Source organism: Engystomops pustulosus, chromosome 7, assembly GCF_040894005.1.
Source record: "Engystomops pustulosus chromosome 7, aEngPut4.maternal, whole genome shotgun sequence".
NCBI lineage: Eukaryota > Metazoa > Chordata > Amphibia > Anura > Leptodactylidae > Engystomops > Engystomops pustulosus.
In genome coordinates, this window is record NC_092417.1 from 26,816,174 (window position 1) to 26,840,935 (window position 24,762).

Genomic DNA, 24,762 nt, shown 5'->3' on the forward strand with positions numbered 1-24,762 from the left:
TAACGCAAAACGTTTAAAAAAATGTCCAACAGGTTAATTAACCAATTATGAATTTGCTATGTTTTAATTTTAGATTTGACACCCACGCACAACTAAATCTAACATAATTGTCAATATTACGCAAATGTGACTTCCATGGAGCTTTATAAATGGCTTAATAGTAATTTCATAGTAGTTACAATGTGGTCATATAGGATAATTATACACATGTAATAAGCATGTCCCTGCCAGAACAGATATTGTTATTTCTGCTTTGTGATTGGATGGATTTCCATCTCTTACATGTATATAAGGCAGATCTGACGGAAAGATTAGTATTCCTCTCAACAGAGAGACAAATTCTTTGAACAGTAGAGAGAAATCTTATCATCATGGGCAAAATTTACCTCCTTCTCCTAATGTTCGTAGCAGATCAGGTAGTAGGTGTCCCTCTATTCCCATCACAACAGGTAATATACTTACTCGTATGTCTGTATTACTATACTACTGCATCCATTTTTTACTCGTATGTCTGTATTACTATACTTCTGCATCTATTTTTTTATCCGTTTCTCTGTATTTCAATTTTTTTAATGGTTTACATTTTTTTGCTGCTATTTCAGATCAATTTCTCTAGTTATGCTAAAATCTTTACCTATTACTTTCATTACAAATAACTAAACAAAGCAGCAGTTTATAGTTTATTATCTCTGTACTTGGCTGATCCAGAGTCGGAGATAGTTACTGACTGGCTGACCGTATTTTATACGGGGGAAGCCTTTTATCACTTGGAACTTTGTGTAACCGGAAGTCAGATATTACACAAAAGAAGGAAGACAGCAACCCCCACTTTCCAATGGAAATACTTATGTAGTTGATGCTCGTAGCTGGCGATCCTGGCATTCGAATCCACCTAAAACCAATCAATACAAAGAGGTCACAGTATCCAATAAAGTAAAAAAAAAGTTGATTTTTAAATTCATCTGAGCATAACATCTGCAATGTTTGGATTCTCCAAGTATCTTTCATGCTTGACAAAAGATTCATAGGTGACTATTCTCTGCTCATCCTTCTGGATCTATCGGCAGCGTTCAATACTGTGGACCACCAGCTGCTCCTTAGGATGCTTCACTCCATTGGCCTAAAGGACATTGCACTCTCTTGGTTTTCTTCCTATCTCTCTGACCGCACTTTCAGTGTCTCTCATCTCCCTCTCAGTGTCGGGGTTCCTCAGGGCTCAGTCCTAGGTCCTCTTCTCTTCTCCCTCTATACTGCCCCCATTGGACAAACCATCAGCAGATTTGGTTTCCAGTACCATCTTTATGCTGATGACACCCAGCTATATACTTCTGCACGTAACATCACCCCTGCCTTAATCCAGAACACTAGTGACTGTCTCTCTGCTGTCTCTAACATCATGTCCTCTCTCTTCTTGAAACTTAATCTTTCTAAGACTGAACTTCTTGTCTTTCCACCATCTACTAACCAAACCAACCCTGACCTCGCCATCTCGGTCTGTGGGATCACTATAGCACCGGGGCAGCAGGCCCGCTGTCTTGGGGTTGTGCTGGACTCTGACCTCTCCTTTTTACCATATATTCAATCTCTTGCTCGCTCTTGCCATATGCATCTCAGAAACATCTCCAGAATCTGGCCGTTTCTGACATTTGAAACTTGTAAAATGCTAATTGTTGCACTTATTCACTCTCGACTAGACTACTGTAACTCCCAACTAATCGGTCTTCCACTCTCTAAACTCTCTCCTCTTTAATCCATTCTTAATGCAGCAGCCAGGCTCGTCTTTCAGGCCAAACGCTACACGGATGCCTCCAGTTTGTGCCAATCACTGCACTGGCTACCTGTCTCCTTTCGTATTCACTTTAAAATAATAACCCTCATCCACAAAGCTCTGAATAATGCTGCACCTCCCTATCTCTCTTCTCTCATCTCAGTCTATCGCCCTTCCCGTGCTCTTCAATCTGCCAGTGACATTAGATTAATCTCTACCTTAATTCGAACCTCCCATGCACGTATCCAGGACTTCTCCCGAGTTGCACCAATTCTCTGGAATGCCCTTCCCCAGACTCTGAGACTAATACCCACCCTCCAAAGCTTCAAACGTGCTCTTAAAACCCACCTCTTTAGGCAAGCCTATCACACTCGCTAACTGCTTGAAATGTCAACTCTCCCTTTACTAATCCATCCTATGTCCTATCTCCCATCTGTTATCTGGCAAACAGCTGATATATATCAAGCTCTAGGCTTCTCTGCAGTCTTTTTCACCTAGGACCCTGTAAATAAGATGGCGGCTGATGGCTGGTTCAAGCAGCAACATCGTTGTTTAGTAAATTATTTATTAAATTATTTTATATTGTTCCCTTATAAAGAATGGCTGGACCATTATACAACCTCTTGTGTCACCCCCTCATCCTCATAGTCTGTAAGCTCTTGTGAGCAGGGCCCTCACTCCTATTGTTCCATATGACTGTTTGTTCTTTGTATTGTAATATAGTTGTATATGTCCCCTATGATTTGTAAAGCGCTACGGAATTTGATGGCGCTATATAAATAAAGATTATTATATTATTATTATTATTCATAGATAATCGAAACTTTGCAGATGTGGATTATAATACACATACTTTACAGAACAAAAAAGCTCCATGAATCTCTTATAAAGGAATAATGTGAATAATTACAAATCTTCTTCTTCCCACAGCTGCCTGTACATGATTTTGGTGATAATGGTAAGTACTCTTTCTGTATTTAGGTACATTTTATAGTGGCATGCCAAATTCAGTTCTGGTTTCCTGGTGTACTGTTATACTAAGCACTAATTGCAATGCATTCCCCCTATAACTTACAAAAGATTATCTTAAGCTTGAGATTGTGTTGATATATTAACCCTAGTCTAATGGTCTCAAAATTTTTGATGAACCTAAACTAAATAAAATCACACTTAATTAGGAAGAAGATCCCAATATTTTCATCCTTTGATGTAGTAAGGGATAACAATAGTTATGAAGATCTAGCAGGCCCATTGTTTTATTGTATATATAATCCAAAATACTACATTGGGAACATGGTGGAGTTATTTGTTCCTAAGATTCTATGAATAACACATTCAGTAGCTTAATCAGTAATATTTTATTAATTTAGAAAATATTTACTATTCTAACATTTTATAAAAATCATATTTGATCTAACTGATTAATGCTAGTCATTAGAACGTGCTTCCCTTCCATTAAATGTTTTAATCATGAATCCAATTTTCCTTAATTTTAACAGAAAAAATATTAGATGAGATTAAGAAATATACCAATTCCAATCCTAACACAAGTAAGTATTTACCCTATTTCATACATAGAGATGACATATTTCACCACAAATCATTTTTAGACTTAACACTTAATTTTTGGCTTTTTATAATCTACTTTCCAAAGCCGTAAACCATTTTATTGCCCTGCCAGCTTTGTTTTCCATGTGACAGGATAGATATTTTCTAAATTTTCTGACCATCTGGTTTTTATTTTTTTGATGTCCCAAATTTTATTAGTAATGAATTGTTGTTCAAAAATAAAGATTAAATATATTAATGTTTTTATTATATTGATAAAGTAAAGATTAACAATAAATCTGTTAAATATTGCTATTTTAGTTATTGGTAGAGTTACAGCTAAGAATATTATTTAACACGTTCTTTTATTTACTGAAGATCAATATTTAATCAATAATAATCTCACTATATATGTAATTGTACAAATTACAGATGTGAAAGATGGAGAAGAACTTGTGGGAACCTTCAGCAAAATAGCTGCGGCCAATAAAGGTAACAACTCTTGTACAGTAGAAGTAAACTGATGATAAGATGATAGAAAGTCTAAACTAAATAATTCTTGTAAAAAAATGGAAAAGCTTCTAGGATTCGAGAAGAGGGGGTAATAAAGAAAGTCTAATCTCAGTTACTTTGTCTCTGGTCTCCTTATCAATACTATGAGCTGGTGGTGTTGGCGGTCATGTGACATTGGCTTTGGCCAAAATAAATTTCAATGTTTCGTAACTTTTCTGCTTCTGTAACCACTGAATTTCGACGGAAGTCACATGACTGCAAACATTCTTAGCCCAGCCAGAAATGTCAACAAGGAGGTTGGTGGACACTAATGTATACTTATATAGTGGTATCAGTATTGTTCTTATATTTTGCCTTTAGGTATTTCTAAGCCTGTACACGATGGAGACATACTGATAAAAAGTGGACGTAGTGCTAGTGACTGTACACAGTGCTTTTGGACCAAATCTGCAGACGGGCTAGTCTATGTACCCTACAACCTCTCCTCTGATTATGGTCAGTTATTTTCTTATTTATTTCAAACATAACGGGAAATTGTTTATTGTATATATTTCCATCCTTCATATATATATATATATTCTTCTTACCTCTAGGGGATTCTCATCTCAAAGTGTTTCAGACTGCCATGGATGAATATGAGACGCTCACCTGTGTTAGATTTGTAAATCGAACAACAGAGAAAGACTACCTCAACATTGTGTCCAGACAGGGGTAGGTTTATCTATTTATATAATCTCTTTTCTGTATAAAAAGTACATTGGGGCACATTTACTAAGGGTTGCACGCTCACTTTTATCGGAATGTGCACCGTTTTGCGGCTAAAACGGCTTGCACATGTATTTAAGAAGTGTATGTTCTGGGATTGTGGCGCATGTGACCCTGTGTACCGGCTTCCTTGCTACACAAATTGGGGGGCGTGTCATCGCATTGTCCGACTGATTCAGACGGAGCACGGGATTTAGCTTTCAAATTGTGTCACAAGTCCATCCACTAAGATACACCGCTAAAAAGATGATGACCTAAAAGATGTTGGATCTAAAGAGGGAAGCAACACTTTCATGTCTTCGGGTCAAGATTTAAATAAATTGCGGCACGGCGCATTATCGTCGAACAATGTATTTTCTTTGAACTCCAGCAGCAATGTAAGTAAATGTGCCCCATTATATTCACTGCTTGTTGTAATAGGAAGAGGTTTCTTTTTAATACACATCTTTCTATGTGGTTTATAGAGGTTGGTAACTCTTGATGTAAAGATTGTTATATTTTGGACCCAAATGCACATTCTCTTTTTAGTTTTTAATATGATGTAAAATGTTTTGTGGTGCTATAGACCTGATGTTATCGACATCTCAAGTTACACTCCCCTAGTGGGAGGAGATTACTGGAAAATAGGAAAAGAAAAAAGCTTTTACAACATAAAACATATTAATAATTAAGATTGTACAACTATAATTAATTACTATAATATTTTACAGTACATTGTTGATAATAGTAGATTTATGTTAAATATGTAACTTTAAGATGATTTGTAGCTGAAATAAAAAATAAAGTAAAAAAAAGTTAGCAGATATCCCTGCTAATAATGAAGACCTCCCAAAATATAAGAAAAAAAGTTAAACCCCCCATAGAGTCTAAAACTGACTCACGGCAGGCACAATATGACTCTGCTCACCTTATCTTTTACATGATTTTGGAATTTTTTTTATTGCAGATAAATTATATATAAAAGAGGGAATTCTAGCTGGAATATTTTATACCCCACCGGAGGGGGAATGGGCGGGGTAACTAAATGGGGTAAAAAGTGGTAACAAGTTTCCTTTGAAGTCCAACAATTCCAATTTTTTCCTACAACATTAGCTGCTGATTGAAAACTAAAACATTATCATACACAATAGATGATTTGTTGACTTATACATTTATCTATGCATGGCAAAAAACGAGAAAAGAATTTAATTTTCTGTTACTTCTACAATATGTCCTTCTTTTTGCTTATACTTTGAGAATCGTCTCACCAAATATAAAAAATAAAGCATTTTCATATCTATTCAGGTGTTACTCATATGTTGGGCGAATAGGAGGAAGTCAGTGGGTTGGACTAGATACTGCAGGTTGTATGTATAGAGGAACTGTACAACATGAGCTAAACCATGTGCTGGGGTTCAACCATGAACATAGGAGGAGCGACCGGGATAATTATGTCACCATCAACTACCAGTATATTTCCCCAGGTAAGGAACTTACTGAAAATATAATCCTATATATTATCTCTTATATTTGATGTTTTTATCATTAAAAATATGTGATAAGAGTTGACAACAATTAAAACGAGTGACACATCCCAATTACTAGACTAATACAGTTATATCGTTGTATAGGTGATTGGTCACAATTTGGAAAAGTCAACACCAATAATCTTGGCCTGGAGTATGACTTTGAATCCGTGATGCATTATGAAAGGTAAAACCACAATTTCTTTCTTTATTAGTGATAACATGTAATTATTATAAATGTAAGAATTGTTATTATTATAATGACATGAAATATTTTCTCATATGATGGATAATAATCTCACAATTTCATGTTTCAATCTTGTTCCTCTCTTTCCGGTATCTCCCAGTTGGGCATTCTCTAACACTTCAGGACAACTCACCATTGTACCCAAACGAAACCCAAATGTCCGAATTGGACAACGTGATGGTATAAGTGTTCTGGATGTTGCTAAAATCAATCGATTGTACCAATGCAGTAAGTTCTACAATTTTCAAATCCTTTACCCAAAACGTTTCACTCTGTAATCTGTGAATCATAATGGACCAATAGAGATGTTATACATGTTATGTTATCATCCAATCAATAACATGAATTACTTTTTTCTCTTTTAGATGTCTGTGCCACGTTACATAATAAGGACAGTGGAATTCTGACCTCAGCCAATTACCCATCAGCCTACCCCCATGGTGCCAACTGTGTTTGGCTGATCAGAACACCATCAGGACAGGTACAGTACTTAAGAAGCATGACCTGTCACATAGAACCAAAATTATCTCTCAGAAATAAAGATTTTTTTAAAAACAAAATAAATATATGCGGAGATATTACAGACAATATGTCGTAGGGAAGAGAAAGAAGGAAAAAAGATGCAATGGCAAAAAAGACACAAAGTTACATAGTTCTGTTCATTCCCTGTGTGCTTGCCCCCTACCGTCTTTTCTTTTAGGCTGCAATAGTAGTATAATGTGCCTAGGAGGATAATCCTTCTCTTTAATTGGCTGAGTGAGTAGCACATCTGCCTTGCAGCAATGGGGTCCTGGGTTCGAATCCCACCCAGGTGATATTACAGACAATATGTCGTAGGGATGAAAGAAGGAAAAAAGATGCAATGGCAAAAAAGACACAAAGTTACATAGTTCTGTTCATTCCCTGTGTGCTTGCCCCCTACCGTCTTTTCTTTTAGGCTGCAATAGTAGTATAATGTCCATAGAAGAATAATCCTTCTCTTTAATTGGCTGAGTGAGTAGCACATCTGCCTTGCAGCACTGGGGTCCTGGGTTTGAATCCCACCCAGGTCAACATCTGCAAAGAGTTTGTATGTTCTCTCCATGTTTGCGTGGGTTTCCTCCGGTTTCCAGGTACTCCATGTTTACATGTGACTGTTATCTGAAAGCCGACATTCTTTTTGAAAATTACAATCTGCCTGGAAGAGAAGGCAAGATGTGATTACAAATCGGACTGTGAACTCTGATGGCTGGCTGACTGGCTCCTTTGTCTCCCCGGCAGATCATAAGTAAAGACAGAAACTGAAAAGTAGATCTAGGCAGCAACAAGGAGAGTATAGACTTTAGGACATTTTTTAACACTATTGTTCATTAATTTGAGTTCATATCTATTTGTTTCCAGGTTTCATTGAACTTTGATGCCTTTGATCTCCAGTCATCTCCTAATTGTAAATCAGACTACGTGAAGATCTATGATGGTCCCTCTAAGAGATCTCCTGTGTTGCTGGACAAAACCTGTGGAACTGGACGGATACCTCCGATTGTTGGAACTACTAACCAATTACTGGTGGAGTTCTCCAGTGATAGCAGTGTTGCTGGGGTCGGCTTCAAAGCTTCATACAGCTCGGGTATAGTCCTACATTCACATTCTCAAAAACATTTTTGCTTTATTTTTGCTTTACCAATTACAATGTTACAACATGCTAATCCAAAAGCCCTTCTATTTTAGGCATTAAACTCATAGGGGCAGATTTATCAAGCTATCTGAAAGTCAGAATATTAAGAGTTTCCCATGGCAACCAATTACAGCCTCCTTTTAAAATATTCATGAGCACTGGTAAAATGAAAGCTGAGCTGTGATTGGTTGCCTTGGGTAACTAGAAATATTCTGACTTTCAGACAACTTGATAAATCTGCCCCACAGTGTTGGATTCCCAAAATGGACCATGATAAGGCCAAATGTTTTTTGTTTTTTTTAATGTTGTACTTAAGCTTAGTAAATGGGTTTATACATTTTGATAAACAGTAGTACTAGGCAAAGTGAGTTAAAGTTATGGCATGGGACAATTAAAGATTTAGAATTAGTTTAAAAATAAAATTTAAGACTATAAATTCCTCTTGTAATTACTTTTACATTCATTTTAGTTATAGTAAGTAAAGGGATCTCCTGTGGGGAAATTGCCTTTACTATGGCAGCTGGGAGGCTTAGGAAGGCTTGTAGGCATGATGATCACACACTTGGGACCTTCCATAGACTACAATATATGATTGTGGAACTATGGCATACAAATCACAAAATATAATTATAGATACACTTTTTGTACAAATATTATAACAATAAATTGTATTCCCCTTAGTGAGATGTGGAGGAACCTTTTATACACCAAACAGAGTCTTCACCAGTCCCGGACATCCCAAAAACTACCCACCAAACTTGGATTGCATCTATAATATTACAGCTCCTGTTGGAAAGAAGGTAAAGTTTTCTTTAATAGATTTATGTTCTAGAAATATAGAATATACTGATATACTTCCCTAAATTAACACTGTATAATAATGTACAGTGAGCTCATTAATTATTCACATGTTATAGTCTTATCCTTTACACTAGATGACAATTATATTATGATCACATTACATTGTTCCTTTCTGATCTTTACAGGTCCAGTTGGCCATTACTGATCTTGAGCTAGAAGATGGTCGATGGTGCCAATACGACAGGGTAGAGGTCACCGATGGCATCATTGAATATGGTCCAGCATGTGGTAATGAAAGGTTCCCAGTCTTGACCTCTCTTGGGAATAACATGGTGCTGAGATTTGCTAGTGATAAGGCTGAAGAGTATAAAGGATTTAAAGCGTCCTATACATTTGGTGAGTATTACAGATCTGTCCCATATTCCTCAGATACGGTCATCTACATGCAGTTTTTTAGCTTGTCATCACTTTGTATAGAGATTTTTATGAACAAAAATACCAAAAATATCCTATAATAAATCTCCCAGAGCCATATATTTTATTTTTTCCTTAGCAGTAAAACAAAAACTTTTAGTTTTCACCAGATTGTCATAAAAAAATAACATGGCTTAAATTGTGTAGATTCAGAATGATAAGAGTGTCTAATACTGTATATCTGTCTGTCTATTTCTTCACAGTATAAAAGCCGTGCATCGGACAGTAACATAATTCATGAGGATTTGATCTAAAAAGATTTTACATGAATACTGAAGATTAATCAATGTTACGCTACTGACTTTCTTTCAATAAATCGAATCTTAATTAATAGAAATATACCAATTAAGAAATTATTACTTTTCTCTTGCCCCTTTCTCGCTTGTCTTGTGGATAAAAAGTAATTCAATAAAGTTTCTTTTTGCATGATCTATGATATGTTCAGTCTGAAATCATTTTCAAAGCATGAATATCTGTGTGTGATAATGGGAGGGTGTGTGATAATGCCTGCCATGTAAATGCTAGTAAGGCATTAATGTGTGATATAAGGGCCTGGTCCAGGCTCATAGCTTTTGATAAAATAAGGTTCAAGTACCCTAGGGGGTCTAAAATTAAAGTAATTTTTATTTAGTTAAAAAAAGTTGAAATTTCTTAAAAAAGTTTTAAAAAAATTGTTTAAAGTTTAAAAATAAAGTTCAAATCACCCTCCTTTCCCTAGAAGTGACATAAGCAAAATCATAAACATGGTTGGTATCATCACATTCCAAAATGTCCACCTATCAAAATATTAAAATTGTTTTCCTGAAATGAGAAATAGCATCTAAATGTCAGAATAGCCACTTGTTCACCAATTAGCACCACCAAATTTTTTGAATAAAAATTGATCAAAAGGTTGTACATTCCCCAAAATAGGTGCATAGAGAATATCATCTTGTCCACCAAAAAATTATACCTTACACTGCTCCGTACACCAAAATATTAACCCCTTCCCGACACGCACCGTACTAGTACGGCGTGCGCCGATTCCGGGTGCATGGAGAGGGCTCGCGGGCTGAGCCCTCTCCATAGCCGGTAAGTCTTTGCCGCCATCTTGCCGCGGATCATCGCTCCCCGATGATGTCACGGGGAGCGGTGATCCGTTGCCATGACAGCTTTGGGCCTCACGAAGGACCGAAGCTGTCTCGTTTTAACCCATTCATTACAATGTGCTATCAGCACATATACTGCCATATTACAGTATGGTAGTATATGGTAGGATCGATCAGACAACCTAGGGTTAAAGTACCCTAGGGAGTCTGAAAAACAGTAAATGTAAAAGTAAAAAAAAGTTTTAAAAAAAAAAATTATAATAAAAAAACCTAAAAATTCAAATCACCCCCCTTTCCCTAGAACTGATATTAATATTAATAAACAGTAAAAATCATAAACACATTAGGTATCCCCGCGTCTGAAAATGTCCGATCTATCAAAATATAATAACGTTTTTTCGCTGCGTTTAACCCCGTAACGGAAAATAGCGTCCAGAGTCAAAAATGAAATTTTTTTGCCATTTTGGAAAATATAAAAAAATTTATAAAAAGTGATCAAAAGGTCGCACAGTCCGAAAAGTGATAGCAATGAAAACGCCATCAAAAGCCGCAAAAAATGACACCACCCACAGCTCCATACACCAATGTATGAAAAAGTGATTGCCGCCAGAAGACGGCAAAATCAAAAAAAAAAATTTTGTACAGGAGGTTTTAATTTTTTTAAATGTATGAAAGCATTACAAAATCTAGGTTTTTATGTATAAAAGGTTCTAATTTAATTTAAAATCTATTAAAACATGATAAAATCTATATAAATTTGGTATGTCTGTGATCATACCAACCCAAAGAATACATTTGTGGTGTCATTTGGAGTGCAGGGTGAATATTGTAAAAACAAAGCCCAAGTAAAAATGACACATGTCCAGCTTCCCAAGACACAACATGGAATATTTTATGAAAGCACACAAATGAAAAATGGCAGTGGTATTAAGGGATTAAGGCTAGTTGTCTTTGAGTGAGTTCGGTTTGAGAAACTCTCCATGTTTTTGGAGGCTTTTCCGGAAAAAACCTTTGATCCCTGGACTGAACTGCACATGTCAGATAAGTCCGTTGATTAGTGATTCAGACAAAACTTGCTCCTTGGCAAAGGACTAAAGCTTCATTTACACAGCCATGAGCTTACCTGGACTGGATTCCGGGAATAGCATACAGCTGGGAATAGAAGGGAGGTACAGTGAGCACTCCCCAAGCATCGCTTCCCCATGGTGCAATTCTATAAAATACTGGACTTGTCCTACATTTTTGGTAGTATGAATGGGGCCAAGTAGATTCTCTACATGCTTTCTAATGATTATTGAATTATAGAGTAGACCTATAGAGTGGTCCATTATTGGACCTGATTTAGGGGGTAATACATCCCCGAAACCTGTTGTCGCTTGTCAACATATATGTGAAATAAATGTCTAATTGAATACAAATGTATTTTCATGTTACTACCTACTTTCTATATGAAATTAAGTAGCGCACAAAGATTATTCTGGTATTTCTAGACCCTATGTTATTATTTGTTCCTCTAAGGACTCTGTGCCTTTGAACCAGAACTAGCAGCAACTTTGCTGTCCTTCTGACTATCTCACTGGGGAACAGCATTTCTCTTCATTGTCTTTCAAACATCACTTTACATATGGTGTAACTATACTCTGACTGATTTATCGAGTTTGGCATAGAGATGGTGGGCCCCTTATGCATCGGAGGACATGACATACGCGGACCTGATGAGACTCCAGATCGGATGAGAACACCAGGATATTGTCTGGGTAGACAACGAAACAAGTGTAGAGCAGGTCTCTGAAAATATCATTGACAAATTCCTGGAACACTGCTGGGGCAAAGGCATGACAAGATACTCAAATTGTCCGTCACTAGTATTGAAGACAGTCATCCATTCATCGCCTGCACAGATACAGATGAGGTTTTAGGCCCCCTGCAGATCCAGCAGTGTGAAAACCTTGGAACCCTGCTGGCAGTCAAAAAATTGAATGCTTTGATCAGAAGCATGGGATAGCGGTTTTTCATTGAGACAGTGGTAATCAATGCAAGGACGAAGGGAGCCATCTTAGCAATGTAGAAGAATCCTGCACCAGCAGGAGTAGATGATTTGTGGATGAAACCCTTCTGCAGATTCTCCTTCGTTTAGGCTGACATTGCTGTGATCTGGGTTACGGTAAATAGATATACCCATCCTCGTGGAGGAGATGTGCCTGGTAACAGCTCTAAAGGGTAGTTGTAGGGTCGGTGCGGTGTCTACGCTTGTTTCTCTGAGAAGACATCAGCAAAGTCAATATAAACAGGAGGAAGACCCACCATCGACTTGGAAGACTCAGAAGAAGGCATGGCGGACACTGGATGGAGAGCCATGTAGAAGCGAGACTGGCATTCAGGACCTCAGCGAAGAACCTCCCCAGTCTACCAGTCAAGAACAGGTACGTGTTGCTGTAACCTCGGAAGTCCCAATAGAACGTAAGATGTGGAATGGAAAAGTACATAGAAAGACAGTCTCTCTTTATGCAAGGATGCTGAGGATAGGCAGGGAAAGTGCTGCAGAAAGTTCTCTGGACTGGCGCAATAGAGGCTGAGATTCTCCAGATGTCATTATGTCCGCTCTTAGGAAGTCAGCCCCACCTGCATAAGTTCCACGGAAGCAGACACAGAGGAAGATAGAGGTAGATTTTTAAAAACCTGAGCAAGGCGAGGAAGGCCTAGCTCTTTGAGGTGTTCAGAGAAGTTGATGACTATCGGAGTAGCCAAGGAGATAAACTCACTTAGGGAAAGTAGCAAGTAAGGCTGCCCCATTCCAGTGTAGTTTGGAGGCTAAGGTACGGAATTGAACCACGTAGTAACCAACTGAAGAGTCCCCTTGGTGCAAGTTCAGCAGGGCTGTCTCTGCAGAAGATGCCGGCTTGTTACTCAAAGACGGATCAGAATGCTGCGAGGACTGTGGTGAAGTCAGCCATGACTAAGTCTCTCCTGTCCTAGAGGGGTGTTGTCCATGCCAGAGCTTTCCTTGAGAGAAGGCTGATTTTGAAAGCTGCCTCCAACCTCTCTGTGATAAACTGCATGGCCATAAGCTTGATGTGCAGAGAGCACTGAGTGATGAACCCCCTACACAACTTGGGATCACCATCGAATTTGGATGGTACGGATAGATGCAGTCTGGGTCCTGCAGAGGAAACACAGGAAAAGGATGCTGCTTCTCCTGCCGGGGCGACAATAGCTGCTATAGCATGGTGGAGACTTGTCCGAGACTTGCACGGCAACCTGCTGGGACTGAAGAGCCACGATGCTGGAAAGATCAGCCAGAACAGGTAGCGAAACCTTGGCGGAATCCATGGCCCATTCTTACTGTCAGGATCAGTGGTAGTAGATCCTCTGAACCACCGCGGATAATGACGTAAGCCGACACCTGGGACTAGAGTCTAAGTGGTACGTGGTTTTAACCAGAGCCCGCCGCAAAAAAGACCAACCTGCTTTGCGACGGGCTCTGGTGAAAACCATGTTACACTTAGACTCTATTCCCAGGTGTCGGCTTACGTGGTACCACCAGGTCTTTCCACAGACACGACTTTGGACAGAATTGTAAGGCAAACTTGTGGTTGGGGATAGGCAGGAGGTCAGAGGATCAGAGTCAATAACGGAATCGGAGTCACACAGTAAATCACATTAATTAGCTTTCTCAGAGGCACTAGGCACAAAGATCCAGGGGGGAATTCAGTAAGAGGTGGGCATTTATCCAATTTCCTGCGCTGTCTCTTAAAATATTTAGCGCAGGTGCCCTAGGAGGCTTGGACACATGCGCGGCGCTGTAGGTACACAGTATGGGACACTACCTCTGGGTAGTTTAGTGTCCCAAATTCACCTAACATGTTCTCTTTGCCTGGATCCAGAGGAAGAGGACCCACTGGACCACCGTGCACGATGACGTATGGAGACACCTGGAACTGGAATCTCCATGGCACCCGGTTTTCACCAGAGCCTGTTGCACAGCAGGTTAGACTTGCTATGGCGTGGTACCACCAGTTAGTTTACTTACTGAATTGCCGGGGGAGAGGGGGAGCTACTTGTCAGACTAAGTCTGACAGATGTGATACTATGAAAGGCTGCAAAAATGAGTTGAAAGTATTACTAGAGCTGAAAGGTTGTATTAGTAGTTAGGCTGGAACCGAGGAGGAGGAAATTTAGATATTGCAAACTGTAATAATATGTTAGTGTGATTGTCTAAATCTATAGTTCTATTGCATATTAACCATCAGTGGCCCACCAATAGATTCTTGTTAGCGTTTCTGCAAAGGAAACATGTGATAGGTTAGATTAATCGATATTTCAACATCAACATTATTTATATTGATCTGTGTACATATCTATGAGGAATACAATAAAAGACAAAATAATAAAGACTGGAAAAATAAAGAGACAATGAGAATTCAAAGGGTTACTCAGTTCATGCGAAGCTCTGGATGTTGTAGTCTGTTCAAACCATCAGGGGCCAGAGTCTGTAGAGTATGAATCCAGAAGGATTCTTTCTTTTTCAGTAGGGTGATTTGATCACCCCCTCGCCTTGGGGTGTCCACTCTGTCAATCACCTGGAATTTCAGTTGATTGACTGAATGACCGGCACTTGCAAAGTGGGCGGGGACGGGCAACAGGAGGTTTGATGTCCATATGGTAGAGTCATATAAGTAGAGTCACAGGTGTGGTAGCCTTGAATTTGGTATCGCTTACCCGTATGTGGGTTTGTGAAAGAGCATCCTTTCTAGACATTAGTGCATTGAGCACAGTGGAGACATGGAAAGGTGCCCTGTCTTCTAGTATTCAAGAATGTCTGTCTGGGAATCCTTGTGTTGGATCCTATGTCTGCCCTCACCAATCTGTCTTTGAGATTGGGGGGTCTCTTAAAGCAGGGAAGGAAAGGGTTTTCAAATTCCTTGATACCTGTGTATCCTGTACATAAACGGATGGTATTGATGTATGAATGGGATACGGGGTGGTTTGGGTTTGTGTGGCGCTTTCTCAAGCCTACAAAGTAGCGTCTCCGGAGCTGTCCCTCTTACAGTCGGCTTCCGGTGACGTGCCGGTCATGTGACACAGCACTTCCGGGAGTCGGGAGGAGGTGAACGCCCCCGGTGACGCCACGTTGCTCAGCAACACAACAACATAGAAAACATTAAAACAGTATTCATGGGAATGCCCTTGCGGCAATGAGATCGCTATAATTATGCTACGTCTGTCAGACAAGACCGGACTAATAGATCGATAAAGGCATGATCACTAAGTGGACATAGGAAAAACTTATGCCTGTATCGTATATATGGCCTAGCATAATTAGGTGTGAAAAAAGACCACCTGGAATAGTGAAAAAGAAAAAATAATGTGAAGAAAATTAGTGAGCAGGCGATCTCGGTGAGCATTGGGCAAACCCAGGAGACAAACAGACCAGATGCACAGATAAAATATACAGGTATACGGCATTATGACTTTTTTCTATTAATCTTCTTGGTTATACGGGCATATGTTCATCTATCTAAATGATGGGACAAGTGGGGAGCTGTAAATCGCAGTACGCAAAGGTACTGCAGTCTCGTTTATTTTAAGGGGGATACAATGATCTCATTTAATATTCCTTTTTATTTTTTATGTTACATTTTATCTTTTTGCTCTTAATCATCTTTTAGCCCTCCAATAGTGGTATTTTAAATAGAGAATGTTCTTTTATATATATTACTCTTATGCTCAAATTGTGCCCAAGAAGACACTAAGGTCATTTCTATCATTAAGGCCCAGCCTCCCCATGGCATCAAACCGTATAATGTGTTTTGCCTCACGGCGTAACAGTTCTTTCTCCTTATTACCTCCCCTCGGGTCCTTTTCCACCCTTTCGAGGCCAGCAAATTGGAGTACCTCTGGGTTACTTCCGTGTTGTTCCCTTATGTGTTCAATGATTCTAGGGCAACCGTTGCCCGTCTCTATAGATCTACAGTGTTCCCTAAAACGTACAAAGAGACTACGAATAGTTTTTCCTATATAGAAACGTTTACACGGACACCAGATGATATATACCACATGTGTGGTTCGACACGTTATGAAGGAGTTGACTTTCCATTTAATGCCACCCATATCGATACACTTAGCCTGACTGTTAGATTTACAAAAACTGCAGGATCCACACCTAAAATTCCCAATAGGGATGCTGCGCTCTAGCCATGTGTTTTTTGTGTTTTTTTGAGAAGAAAACTGGCTACTAACTAGATGGTTCCTGATGGTTTTACTCCTTCTAAATGAGATAACAGGTCTCTGCATGGTAATTTCATTTAGTTGGGGATCATTTTTTAGAAGGTCCCAATTTTTGTGTATGGCCGTACGAATAGCATCCCCATGTGGGCTATATCCAAAGGAGAACGCAAATCTCTCGCTCTCCTTCGGGCGTGACCCTTTTGAATTCTCTGGGGTTCTAACTGTACCTTGCCTTTGAGGAGAGTCTATGGCTTTTTTTAAAGCTGTCTCAATGACCTGTGTGGGGTACCCCCGCTCTAATAATCTGATCTTTAGGTCGTGTGCTTGCGATCTAAAGCCTGTCTCAGTGTTGTTAAGTCTCTTTATTCGTAAAAACTGGCTATAAGGTAAACTGTCACGGGTGTGCTTTGGGTGAAAACTGTCATATCGTAATAGGGAATTGGTGGCTGTGGGTTTTCTGAAGGTGGTCGTGATGAGGGTTTCCCTTTCTATATTGACTCGTACATCCAAGAAATTCAGCCTCTTTCCCTCAAATACAGAGGTAAATCTCATATTCATATCATTGACAGTATTCAAATACCCCACGAACCGTGAAAATTCGTCCTCCGGGCCATCCCAAACTAAAAACACATCATCTACAAATCGCAGGTAGGTTTTGATATATTTAGTGAAAGGGTTGTCAAGGGAGAGCACAAATCTGCTCTCAAATACTGCCAAAAAAATATTGGCGAACGTGCAGGCCACGGGAGTGCCCATGGCCGTACCGGTCTTTTGAATATACCATTTTTCATCGAATATAAAGGCATTATGTGTGAGCACGAAGAGTAAACCTTCGCAGACGAACCTGATATATTTTTCCTCTTTTTTTGCATTTTCTAATACCGTACGGACACTCTCCACCCCCACCTGATGTGGGATACGCGTATACAGGCTCTCTACATCGATAGAGGCCAGATGAAAAGTATCTTGCCATTCAATATCTCGTATGGCCTTCAAAAATTCGCCCGTATCCTTCAAGTATGAAGGGATATTTTCTAAGATGGGCCGCAGGAGCCAATCGAGATATTGAGAAATAGGTTCAGTGAGTGACCCAATACCCGCCACAATGGGGCGCCCAGGGGGGTTGGAGAGTGTCTTGTGTACCTTAGGTAAAAAATACCAATTGGGGTATTTTGGGGAAGTGGGGAGGAGTTTTTTTGCTGTTTTTTCAGAGAGTATCTCATTCTCGACACACCATCTAAGGAGAGAACGTAGTTGTGTCTGAAACTTCATGGTAGGGTTTGAACTTAACATACTATACGTGTCTGTATCTCCCAGTTGTCTATGCGCTTCCTGCGCATAATAGATTCTGGTCATGACCACGACATTGCCCCCCTTGTCTGCCGGTTTAACCACGAGGTCATGGCGGGCTTGGAGCCAAGAGAGAGCTCTTCTCTCAGCGCTAGTTAAATTATCCTTGACCTGTGGATAGAGAAGAGCTTTAACATCTTCTTTTACTCTAGTGGAAAATAGCTCAATCGGTGAGCCGGCAGACAAGGGGGGACAAAAAGTGGATTCAAGGCCGCCTCTAAAGCAGGTTTTTTGTTGTTCAGGAGTGTTTTCTGAACGTGGGTGTCTGTAGTCGTCATTAATCTCTAATAGAAGCTGTATATCGGCCTCATCTATCTGGGGTTCCAGGCCGGGTGCTATGAACCCCAGAGGGCTTATATGTGCTGGTACTTCCCCCTCTCTTACTTTCTCATCTCCTGTGGTGTTTTTATCACAGAAAAATTTTTTTAAACATAATTTTCGTGTAGCTTTAAATAGATCAATCTCGAATTCAATTGGATCAAAAATGTTTACCAGTGCAAAGTTAAGCCCTTTAGAAAGGAGAGAAATACAGTCCTTATCCAGGACTACATCAGTCAGGTTAATGATGTTAGACTCATTAGTGAAGACTTAAAGGTGCTGCAGTTAAAACTAAGTTAGTTGGATCTTGGGATGAAGTTGGCGCTCCGCTGCCAGGCGAGCATTCGCCAATCCAAGCCCCTGTCTCTAGGCTACTCCCCAAACAGCACTTCTAAGAACCTTTTGTATAAGATCAAGTGTAGTAGCGTTCTTATAAGTTTGGGTTATGGCGGGTGAGGGGAATGTAAACAGATGCGCAAAAAGCGCTGAAATAATATCGGTAAATGATAAAAGTTTGCCAGTATATTTTGTGGATTACACAGAAGGGTGGCAACAAAGTTAACAAGTTTGATGTGGAAGCCATGAAAACAACCCAAAATTCTGCCTGACACAGTTCGTTTGATAAGGGGACCATGTATGGAGGCAGCTATATGGATGACTTTTGGAGGCAGCTATGGCGATGACGTGTGGAGGTAGCAAAGGAGAAAACGTGTGAAGGCAGCTAAAAAGACGACGTGTGGAGGCTGCTATGGAGACAATTTAATTTGGATAGTGCCTGTATGTGGCAGTCCAAAAAAGTTTTCAAACCAGAGGAGCAGGTAGGTGGTCCTCCAGAAAAATTAAATAGATTGAGTGCCTGTATGTGGCACTCCCAAAAATTGTTTAAAACAGAGGACCGGGTAGGTGGCCCTCCAGAAAAATTAAAAACATAGAGTACTATAGACAGAGCCAGTTGGCCCTGGCAAAAAATTGCCAGTTTCCTCTGCTTTAGTGTACAAAGAGAAGGAGAAGGAGGACAATGAGGAGGAGGAGTGCATACATTATTCAGGTTGAGCTTCTTTCACCTGGTGGAGAATGAAAATCCGGAGAAATCCAGGCTTTATTCATCTTGATAAGCGTCAGCCTGTCAGCGCTGTCAGTCAACAGGCGTGTACGCTTATCGGTGATGATGATGCCACCAGCTGCACTGAAAACCCGCTCGGACAACACGCTAGCGGCAGGGCAGGCAAGAACCTCCAAGGCGTATAGCGCCAGTTCGTGCCACATGTCCAGCTTTGAAACCCAGTAGTTGTAGGGAGCTGTGTGATCATTTAGGACGATGGTATGGTCAGCTACGTACCCTCTCACCATCTTTCTGTAAAGATCAGCCCTACTCTGCCAAGACTGGGGACAGGTGACAGTGTCTTGCTGGGGTGACATAAAACTGGCAAAGGCGTACCCCTGCCAGTGCTGGACAAGCTGCCTGCTCGCCTACTCTCCCTCGCTACGTGTCCCACACAAGTACGCCCTCTGCCGCTAGCGCTGTCAGAAGGGAAATACTGTTTCAGCTTGTGCACCAGGGCCTGCTGGTATTCATGCATTCTCACACTTCCTCTCCAGGGATGAGAGTGGAAAGATTTTGCTTGTACCGTGGGTCCAGGAGAGTGAATACCCAGTAATAGGTGCTGGAATAAATTCTTTGAACGCGAGGGTCACGGGATAGGCAGCTTAGCATGAAATCTGCCATATGCGCCAGAGTCCCAACGCGCAAGAATTCACTCCCCTCACTGGCCTGACTGTCCATTTCCTCCTCCTCCAACTCCTCCAACTCCTCTTCTTCTGCCCTTACACGCTGAACAGTGAAGGACTGAACAATGGTCCCCTCTTCTGTCTCGCCAATATTCTCCTCCTCTTCCTCCTCATCCTCCTCCACCTCCTCCGATATGCGCTGAGAAACAGACCTAAGGGTGCTTTGGCTATCAACAAGGGAATCTTCTTCCCCCGTCTCTTGTGACGAGCGCAAAACTTCCGACTTCATGCTGAGCAGAGAGATTTTCAACCGGCTAAGCAGCGGGATGGTGAGGCTGATGATGGCAGCATCACCACTGACCATCTGTATTGACTCCTCAAAGTTACTCAGCACCTGACAGATATCAGACATCCACGTCCACTCCTCATTGTAGACTTGAGGAAGATGACTGACCTGACTACCAGTTCTGGTGGAAGTTGACATCTGGCAGTCTACAATCGCTCTGCGCTGCTGGTAAACTCTGGATAACATGGTTAATGTTGAATTCCACCTCGTGGGCACGTCGCACAACAGTCGGTGAGTGGGCAGTTGGAGACGGCACTGCGCTGCCCTGAGAGTGGCAGCATCTGTACTGGACTTCCTGAAATGCGCACAGATGCGGCGCACCTTCGTGAGCAAATCAGACAGATTGGGGTATGTCTTGAGGAAACGCTGAACTATGAGATTTAACACATGGGCCAGGCATGGCACATGTGTCAGTCTGCCGAGTTGCAGAGCTGCCACCAGGTTACGGCCGTTGTCACACACAACCATGCCTGGCTTCAGGTTCAGCGGTGCGAGCCACAGATCACTCTGCGCCGTGATGCCCTGTAATAATTCTTGGGCGGTGTGCCTTTTATCGCCTAGGCTCAGCAGTTTGAGCACCGCCTGCTGTCGCTTAGCGATGGCACTGCTGCTGTGTCTAGAGCTACCGACTGATGGCGCCATGCCCACGCATGGTAATTCGGAGGAGGGTGGGAGGAGGAGGAGGCATAGTAGGCCTTTGAGACCTGGACCGAGGTTGGCACCGCAATCCTCGGCGTCAGCAGTATATGACCAACCCCAGGGTCAGACTCGGTCCCAGCCTCCATCAAGTTAACCCAATGTGCCGTCAGCGATATATAGTGGCCTTGCCTTGCAGCACTCGTCCACGTGTCCGTGGTCAGGTGGACCTTGTCAGAAACGGCGTTGGTCAGGGCACGGATGATGTTCTCTGACACGTTCTTGTGCAGGGCTGGGACGGCACAACGGGAAAAGTAGTGTCGGCTGGGGACCGAATACCGAGGGGCTGCCGCCCAGCCACAAGCAAACCAAGAAAAAGGAAAATATAACGCTATTGTAGGCCTAAATAAGCCGTTGGGGTTCTCCTATGGCTATTTTCTAGCCTACACTGAAAGCACACTGCTTTGCCTGATGACTTTGAGTTCTAAAACGAAATAAAGGTCCAAAAAAATAAATCAGCAGACTCTGCCTAATTCACATCAAACCCCTAATAAATTGTCCCACTTAGGTGTTTGAGGTGGATATGTGTGTCACTAAGAGCTAAACACAACGGTAGCAAGTCCCCCTGCAAATTCCTAACAATATGGTAGTAGCTGCACTACTAGTGCCAGCAAGCCCAGCCACAAACAAATAAAAAAATATATATATAACGTTATTGTAGCCCTTAGAAGGGCTGTTGGGTTCTTGTAGAATCACTCCTGCCTTACACTATTCTAATAGAACACCCTAACGCTTTCCCTGACCAGCAGCAGCTCTCTCCCTAGCGGCATCCAGACAGACAATGATCCGAGCAGCGCGGGCAGGGGCTAGTCTATTCCAGGGTCACCTGATCAGGCCAGCCAACCACTGCTATCGACCTGTAAAGGTACCACGTCATGCTGGGTGGAGTGCAGAGTCTCCTGGCTTGTGATTGGCTCTGTTTCTGGCCGCCAAAAATCACAACGGCGGGAGATGCCATTTTCTCGAGCGGGCGAAGTATTCATCCGAGCAACGAGCAGTTTCGAGTACGCTAATGCTCGAACATTTATTTCTTTTTATAACTCAAAGTAATCTGGCAAAGCAGTGTGCTTTCAGTGTAGGCTAGAAAATAGCCATAGGAGAACCCCAACGGCTTACTTAGGCCTACAATAGCGTTATATTTTACTTTTTTTTTGTTTGCTTGTGGCTGGGCTTGCTGCCACTAGTAGTGCAGCTTGTACCATATTGTGAGGAATTTGCTGGGGGACTTGCGGCCGTTGTGTTTAGCTCTTAGTGACACACATATCCACCTCAAACACCGAAGTGGGACAATTTATTAGGGGTTTGATTTGAATTAGGCACAGTCTGCTGATTTATTTTTTTTTACGTTTATTTCTTTTTATAACTCAAAGTCATCAGGCACAGCACAAAATCCAGTTGTGTGCTGTCAGTGTAGGTTAGAAACTAGCCATAGCAATAGGATAGCATCGTTTTGTTTTAAAAAAAAAAAAATTAAAGTTTACACTTTAATTTGGAAAATGTTTAACCCGAGGGCTAGGGGTAGAGGATGAGGGTGTGGACGTGGGCGTCCAACTACTGCACGGGTCAGAGGCCGTGGTCCTGGGCGGGGTGAGACACCACCTGCTTATGAGGGAGCAGGGGAACGCCGCAGAGCTACACTCCCTAGGTTCTTCATGTCTCAAGTTACTGGGACTCGTGGTAGAGCACTGTTGAGGCCAGAACAGTGCGAAGAGGTGATGTCGTGGATTGTGGACAATGCTTCTAGCCATTTGTCCACCAGTCAGTCTTCCACGCAGTCCACCCATGTCACCGAAATCAGCACTCCTCCAGCTCCTCCACCTCAGCCTCCTTCCCCCCAGTCTGCCCCCTCCCAGCAAAAATTTGGCATTTGAACCGGCATACTCTGAGGAACTGTTTTCTGGACCCTTCCCACAGTCACAAACCACTTGTCTGGTTGCTGCTGAGCTATATTCCGATGCCCAGGTTTTCCACCGGTCGCAGTCTGTGGGTTATGATGACATTATTGACATAGTGGAAGAAGTATGTAAAGAGATGTCGGACGATGAGGAGACACGGTTGTCAGACAGTGGTGAAGTTGTTGTCAGGGCAGGAAGTCCGAGGGGGGAGCAGACTGAGGGATCGGAGGATGATGAGGTGACAGACCCAAGCTGGGTTGATAGGCCGGGTGAACACAGTGCTTCTGAGACGGAGGCGAGTCCTATAGCAGAACAGGTTGGAAGAGGCAGTGGTGGGGCCAAACGGAGAGGCAGGGCCAGAGCTGGTGCACCAGCGCCAAATGTTTCCCCTAGTCAAGCTCCCGTGGCGAGGGCTAGATTTTCAGAAGTCTGGAGGTTCTTTAAAGAAACACCGGATGACCGACGGACTGTGGTGTGCAACCTGTGGCAAACCAGGATCAGCAGGGGTTCCACCACTACTAGCTTAAATACCACCAGTATGCGCAGGCATATGAATGCTAAACACCCCACTCAATGGCAACAAGCCTGGTTACCTCCGGCCGGGCACACCACTGCTCCTTCCCCTGTGTCTTCTGCTAGTCAGCCCCCTGCCCAGGACCCCGGCCCAAACACCTCCCGCATGAAAACCCCATCTCCGCCTCCACGATCCTCCACAGCATCCACCGGCGTTCAGCTCTCCCTACCCCAGACACTGGAGCGCAAAAGGAAGTATAGCGCAACCCACCCACACGCCCAAGCCCTCAATGTCCACATCTCCAAACTGCTTAGCCTGGAGATGCTGCCCTATAAGCTGGTAGAGACCGAGGCCTTTCGAAACCTCATGGCGGCGGCCGCCCCTCGGTATTCGGTCCCCAGCCGCCACTACTTTTCCCGATGTACCGTCCCAGCCCTGCACAAGCACGTGTCAGAGAACATCATCCATACCCTGACCAACGCCGTTTCTGACAAGGTCCACCTGACCACGGACACGTGGACGAGTGCTGCAAGGCAGGGCCACTATATATCGCTGACGGCACATTGGGTTAACTTGGTGGAGGCTGGGACTGAGTCTGACCCTGGGGCTGGTCATATACTGCCGACGCCGAGGATTGCGGGGCCTACCTCGGTCCAGGTCTCAAAGGCCTACTATGCCTCCTCCTCCTCCCACCCTCCTCCTCCAAATTACCATGCGTGGGCATGGCGCCATCAGTCGGTAGCTCTAGACAGAGCAGCAGTGCCATCGCTAAGTGACAGCAGGCGGTGCTCAAACTGCTGAGCCTAGGCTATAAAAGGCACACCGCCCAAGAGCTATTACAGGGCATCAAGGCGCAGACTGATCTGTGGCTGGCACCGCTGTACCTCAAGCCAGGCATCTGTCTGATTTGCTCACGAAGGTACGCCGCATCTGTGCGCATTTCAGGAAGTCCAGCACAGATGCTGTCACTCTCAGGGCAGCGCAGCGCCGCCTCCAACTGCCCGCTCACCGACTGTTGTGCGAAGTGCCAACGAGGTGGAATTCAACATTAACCATGTTATCCAGAGTTTATCAGCAGCGCAGAGCGATTGTAAACTGCCAGATGTCAACTTTCACCAGAACTGGTAGTCAGGTCAGTCAGCTTCCTCAAGTCTACAATGAGGAGTGGGCGTGGATGTCTGATATCTGTCAGGTGCTGAGTAACTTCGAGGAGTCAACACAGATGGTCAGTGGCGATGCCGCCATCATCAGCCTCACCATCCCGCTGCTTGGCCTGTTCAAAAACTCTCTGGTCAGCATGAAGTCGGAAGCTTTGCGCCCGTCA

The 24,762-nt window shown here is 42.4% G+C and overlaps 1 protein-coding gene across 1 annotated transcript; it reads left to right on the forward strand.

Annotated features, from left to right (window-relative positions):
• Window positions 1-371: 371 nt before the first annotated feature.
• Window positions 372-12,939, forward strand: LOC140070161 (embryonic protein UVS.2-like). The gene is made up of 14 exons (XM_072116498.1): window positions 372-449; window positions 2,699-2,726; window positions 3,268-3,318; window positions 3,749-3,808; window positions 4,190-4,324; window positions 4,423-4,540; window positions 5,879-6,057; window positions 6,205-6,286; window positions 6,447-6,574; window positions 6,712-6,827; window positions 7,727-7,952; window positions 8,682-8,800; window positions 8,987-9,197; window positions 12,536-12,939. Exons 1-14 carry the CDS (start codon window positions 372-374, stop codon window positions 12,937-12,939), a joined length of 1,935 nt encoding a protein of 644 aa, XP_071972599.1.
• Window positions 12,940-24,762: the final 11,823 nt, after the last annotated feature.

Coding starts and splice junctions, on each gene's coding strand:
- LOC140070161 (XM_072116498.1), top strand. CDS start 372: ATGGGCAAAATTTACCTCCTTCTCCTAATGTTCGTAGCAGATCAGGTA. Junction 2,727..3,267: donor ACATGATTTTGGTGATAATG/GTAAGTACTCTT, acceptor TAATTTTAACAG/AAAAAATATTAGATGAGATT. Junction 6,287..6,446: donor TCCGTGATGCATTATGAAAG/GTAAAACCACAA, acceptor GGTATCTCCCAG/TTGGGCATTCTCTAACACTT.